This window comes from Laccaria bicolor, genomic scaffold, assembly GCF_000143565.1.
Source record: "Laccaria bicolor S238N-H82 LACBIscaffold_146 genomic scaffold, whole genome shotgun sequence".
NCBI lineage: Eukaryota > Fungi > Basidiomycota > Agaricomycetes > Agaricales > Hydnangiaceae > Laccaria > Laccaria bicolor.
This window is the reverse complement of record NW_001890005.1, coordinates 41,148-46,326: the sequence shown is the minus strand read 5'-3', so window position 1 is coordinate 46,326 and position 5,179 is coordinate 41,148. Positions and strand designations below refer to the sequence as shown.

Genomic DNA, 5,179 nt, shown 5'->3' with positions numbered 1-5,179 from the left:
AGACGAGGCTATGGTCAATCCAGACATGGAAAAGCGAGATCGATGAGGAAGTTGGTGTGGCTGTCGTCTTCGACGAGGATTAGCAGGAGGAAGAGCCGAAGTGCACGTTGAAAGCTGAATTCCTTTATGCGGACACATTCAGTTCTCATGAGATTGCGGCCGTTCGGCGTGCATTTGGAGCACGATTAAAATCACTCCGAAGGTGCATGAACGTCGCGAGAATGTCGCACAGCGATTAGTTGGATCTCCTAGTGAAAACCAGGAGAGACGAGAGAAGGCACACTGTGAGTTATGCTCTCATTTCGATGCCAATGGGCACTCACTTGCGGACAATTGGCAGCTCTTTTCCAGACGTATCAATGCAGCTATTGACTTGCCCGAACTCGCCGGAGAGCATGTTCATATCCTTCAACGCCTTGGCGTGGATGGGATGAGTGCAGACGAGTCGGACCATGAACTCACTAGGACCGGGATTCCTCAATTCCGCATACGTAAGAAATATGAGCGGCTTGGGGTAGGGCTTCGCAAATTCGATGCTTTACATCGCTTTCGTCGCTTCGCACCGATTAGGCGTGCTGGACAAGGTGCTGAACCTCGTGTTCGGCTCATTTTCAATGTATCCTCCACTCGCCCTCCCAATGCGTATAATGCAAATTGGCTCCAACGTCTTCCTTCATGGGGAGCAACTGGATTTGATGCTCGGAGTTACTGTTTTGAGTTCAACCCCCAAGCAGAGCAGTGAGTCTCGCCTCTTTTGTGGTTAAAGATGTACTAAGGACATGCAGTGTTGTCTTGGAAAACAGTGGCTGGCTAGATACCATTGGTAGCCGCTACCCTTGAACACCATCATTGATCGTGGTATGCACGATTTATTGTAGATAAACGTTACAAAAGACCTGTCATATACTCTCCACAAGGATTACAATCGATCATGTATGCGTGTTGTGTATGAAGCGGTGTAATTAGTTATGGTGGGGACGTATTCAGTATTTGTAGCTATCAACAAAGAACAGCGTAAAAGTCATTGTCAACACGGACGCCTAGAGCACTGAGATTTCGAGTGCACTTGATGCCGAGAGAAAGTTCGAGGACATCCTGGTAGCAAGAGGGAAGTATAGCCACTCTAGCAGATTGTCTTTGATGACCACCTCCCAGACTGGGAACATTGACAGACGTCAGCTTGCAATTCGTTGATCTATTTTTCGTAGTTTGTGAATCAGTATCGCGAGTTGATTGGGAGAGAGGGATGCGAGGACGATACGTACTCGAGACGGCTCAAAAGAATGATCATTCATCGAGATTTGGCCCACTGCCATCGTGTGTTCGAAGAAGGTCGCATGATGATCGATGACCTTCCCTCCAAATGAGGGCATTCACGAACATCAGCCCCCTCAGAAGACAAAGCAGCAGTCAAGGTCTGGTACGAGTTAACAAAGATTGTGACATCTCGCCTGAAATGACGTTAGCTTCTATAGCACGGAAGGCATCATGATCCTCACACTTGGGCAGGCAGGGGCCGTCGCCCAGATGGTGTTAGTTTCGTAAGATGTTTGAGAGACAAGGGTACACCGCAAAACGCTGTAGGTCTGATTCCTAGATAAGCTTACTCCCTGCACTTGATGAGATGACATCGCCTGGAAGGGAATTAAGATTTTAGACTCAAGCGCCATCCTCCTGTCGATAGTCGCTCTGGCACTGGGCCAGCGGCTTGCTTAGCATGCGAAAAGTAAACAGAAAAGGAAGGTTTGCGTACAGGTAAGTGCAGCAAGCTACTACCAAACGGACGGATGGCGAAACCGAATGACAGACTGTGTTTCAGATCACACCGTGAGTTCTTTGGTAAAGCGAAAACGAGAGTCCTGATCCTCCGTAGATAGTCGAGCTTGATCATGAGTGCGGGACTTTGAACCTAGGAACACGAGGGTTAGAGCCCGTCCATTAGCACCTCAGTGTGGAAGGACGATGTACTGGGTCGGGTGGCAAGAGGACAATGATGGAACTATCTCTTTAGTAGACGAACCTGCGAAACGAACAATGACAGGTTTTCTTTGGGTTTACTGGAAGTTGAAATCGTAGCTTCAGAAACAAACATGATCAAACAATTCGGTGTGAAGAGCAAGACCGAAGAGTTCATCGAGGTAACCTCAGAGTTAAGCGCGCCCTCGAGTGAAAAAAAGTCAAGACCAAGACAGACGTGGAGTGCACAACGAACGCGGACGGCAGCGTGTTCGGACAGCCGAACCCTCACCTGGCTTTGGTCTTCCAATTTCCGTCAGTAAGCCATAGAGGCGATTTCGGAGAGATTCACGCAGGGCATGTGCCGCGAAGCATACGCAGTTGATCGTTGCAAGAAGGGTGCAGCCTTGGCAATGGCAGTTCTTGCTAGAGTTCTCTTGCGATCTTCAAAACGGTATGTAAGTTGGCCAGGTCAGAAAGATGAGAAAGCGATGTCTGTACTTGTAAGCATTTTCCGCTAGAATGGTCCGAAAGCACCTGTCAAACGTGAAGTTTCGGTATCCACACTGAATGGAGGAAAGGCGCACGATCCAAAAGGTCAACTAATAGATACGACTCCTCGTGGGGCCGATCGCTTCGTAGATGTTCCAGCTTGTGTGCCAGAGAAGCCCCAAAACAGCATAGGTCTGATTCTTTGGATATGAGCAGCCGTAGATGACCATGCCGTCAAGCTCGAGCTGCGAGTTGCACACTTGCAGCAGTACATTGCCTTCACGTGGATGGGTGCCCTCTCGGGTGACTGCACTGATTGAACTTGAGAGAACATCTCAATGAGGCCTGCTGAATATGTATAAATGAGGCTGAAACCTTGAACAACTCCAGCGTTGACGGAATCGGACGTTAACAGAATGAGCTATGTCGGCACATTTTTAGACCATGGCGCCTGGTACTAGCAGCGTTGGACCACCCTAAAAAATAGGATTGACGTCTACTTCTCTGTACGGTTGCACAATACGCACCTTTCCGTCTCATCCCAAGAGTTTTGCAAGGACAAAATAAGTTCCCTTTCATTCAATCCAGGTTATAGTAGATAGTGAGTGGCCTTGTTCTTCGCAGGCGGCAGCAGTACAGTTCTAATAAGGTAGCTTCGGAAATAAACACAACCAAATAATATACACCTCCCTTCACGATCGGTCCAAACACAAACTTTACAGGCGCTCCGCGGCTGGGCTGTTCCTCCGATCGTCTCATGGGGGATCGAAGCAAGACCGAAACTATGTATTTATGTATGTATGCTAAGTCTACGCCAAGTTCTGTACGCTTGACAGAGGTGATATTCATCATTTAGAACTAGCCTGGAGTATTGAAGGATAATCCATGCTGCGGCCAAATATGCGACCAGGATCAACAACGAACATCCAGAATGGCGCAAGGTCGTGAACGTACTCTTGATCACGTGTCGGATGATCCGAGCTGTTGGTGGATCTTGCTGGGGATTGTCTAACCTCAAACGTGAGTCGTCTGAGAAGAACTCAATGAGAAAGCCTCAACGTTTTCGCGAAATAATGTGACAAATGTTGGTGGGCTCTTCGCCGTGGACGGCAGCCGAAGGTTTCGTATTTTCTTCCACTTCCGCTGAATGCTGACACACTGGAGCCTCCGTTGTAGCCTCCCGTCGAGTGTTGTCCGATAAGGCATCGAGAGTCTTCGGGACGGGATATATTTTGTCCAGAACTGCATGGATCGCGGCTATCGACTCCGCTTGAGCATCGAGTCTTTCTTCAACCTGTCTTCCCACGTCTGGAGTAGCATTAGAGGGGGGCACTTGGAGCTAAATCAACTAACTCGCCGGCTGGCATTCCGACCGGTATGTAAGGCGTGCTGTCCTGTGTATTGACCAACAGTGTTACATTCTCCAGGTCCGCTCTGAAGCATTGCAATTCGCCATTGAGTAATTCGAGTGCCTGAAAAATTGGGGGAAGAGCCTCATCCACGTAGCTCTGCACGACATCCATTACAGATGGCTGCCCCTGTTTCTGCGTGTAATCACCAACATACATGTCAGTCCTCCTTCAAAAGACTTCAAAAAGCTCTCACCTGCTCATCACGGTCAACCGACAAGTGCATCTCTATCCATGATAAAAATCAAAGTCAGATTACCCGCGGGCATGCGAGGATAGGAGGCATACCGGGTTGTGATTTCAGAATCCGTTCCATTTGTTCGACTCTATCCTCAAGATTGACCTAAAAAAATAAATAGGAGCTCGACAAGTCGGTTATGCTGGACACACATAATTCGCTTTGGCATCGAAATTTGACTTCATCCCACCTGCCTTTTTGATTTTGTGAGCAGCTGGAGATGAAGAGGCGGCCGTTATTTAACAAAGTGAAAGTTCAAACGTAACATGATTTGAGAACCTTGAAAGTTTTCTAAACCAGAATTTTCCACGTGCGCTGGATATTTCTCCAGATCATTCTGCAATTTATGACAAGACGTAATTCAGCCGCTCCATATATCTAGCGTTTTTAACGTACGGTGCAACGGAAGGTCGGCGTAAGTATCTGGCCATGGTCGCCTTATGATATGAATAAGAATCAAATCTCTTTACGGCCATCTAGATGGAGCATACCCGGTTGAAACTGCAGGATTCGTTCAATTTGCTGGACTCGAGCCTCAAGATTACCGGGCTGAACAAAAGTTACTTAAATAGCAGGTCCCCGTCGAGAGACGTTGGAACACACATCGTTTGGTTCGATATCTGGTTTCTTCCCCCTTGCCTGTTTGATGACGGGAGTCCCTAAAAATCGGTTACAGGCACTTGTCACTCAACAATAATGTAAGCATGAAGAACAAACTTTGACTGTTTTCCCATACAGCGGCTTCCACGTGCGTTAGGTATTTCTCCAGATTGTCCTGTGATCAGCCATGACGCAGCCACTCCATATTTTAGCCAGTGCTGATTTTACATACACATCGTTGGATTGCAGCGGACGCCTGTTGCGCTACTATCATAACCGACTGCTTGATGTTATTGCTCTCTTCGTCTTGTTTAGCGTCCTCCTCCCGTAGATTGTCGTAGGCCTGGTCGACGTGATCCCTAATATCCACAAGGATACGTGCTTTGAAACTCTCGTCTATGACGATAGCATGTCAGGTTGCCTCAAAGCAAATATATATATATAATGAGGCAAAGAATGGTAACTCACAGAGTGCAGAATCCAT

General features: G+C 47.8%; 1 protein-coding gene across 1 annotated transcript; it reads right to left on the bottom strand.

Moving 5' to 3' along the window:
* Positions 1-3,767: 3,767 nt before the first annotated feature.
* On the bottom strand, positions 3,768-5,179 carry LACBIDRAFT_335769 (uncharacterized protein; the record flags this gene model as incomplete). The annotated part of the gene is made up of 10 exons (XM_001890654.1): positions 3,768-3,956; positions 4,054-4,085; positions 4,146-4,200; positions 4,248-4,309; positions 4,492-4,518; positions 4,587-4,644; positions 4,699-4,754; positions 4,832-4,913; positions 4,973-5,091; positions 5,164-5,179. The coding sequence occupies 10 exons, from the start codon at positions 5,177-5,179 to the stop codon at positions 3,768-3,770; spliced, it is 696 nt and encodes a 231-aa protein (XP_001890689.1).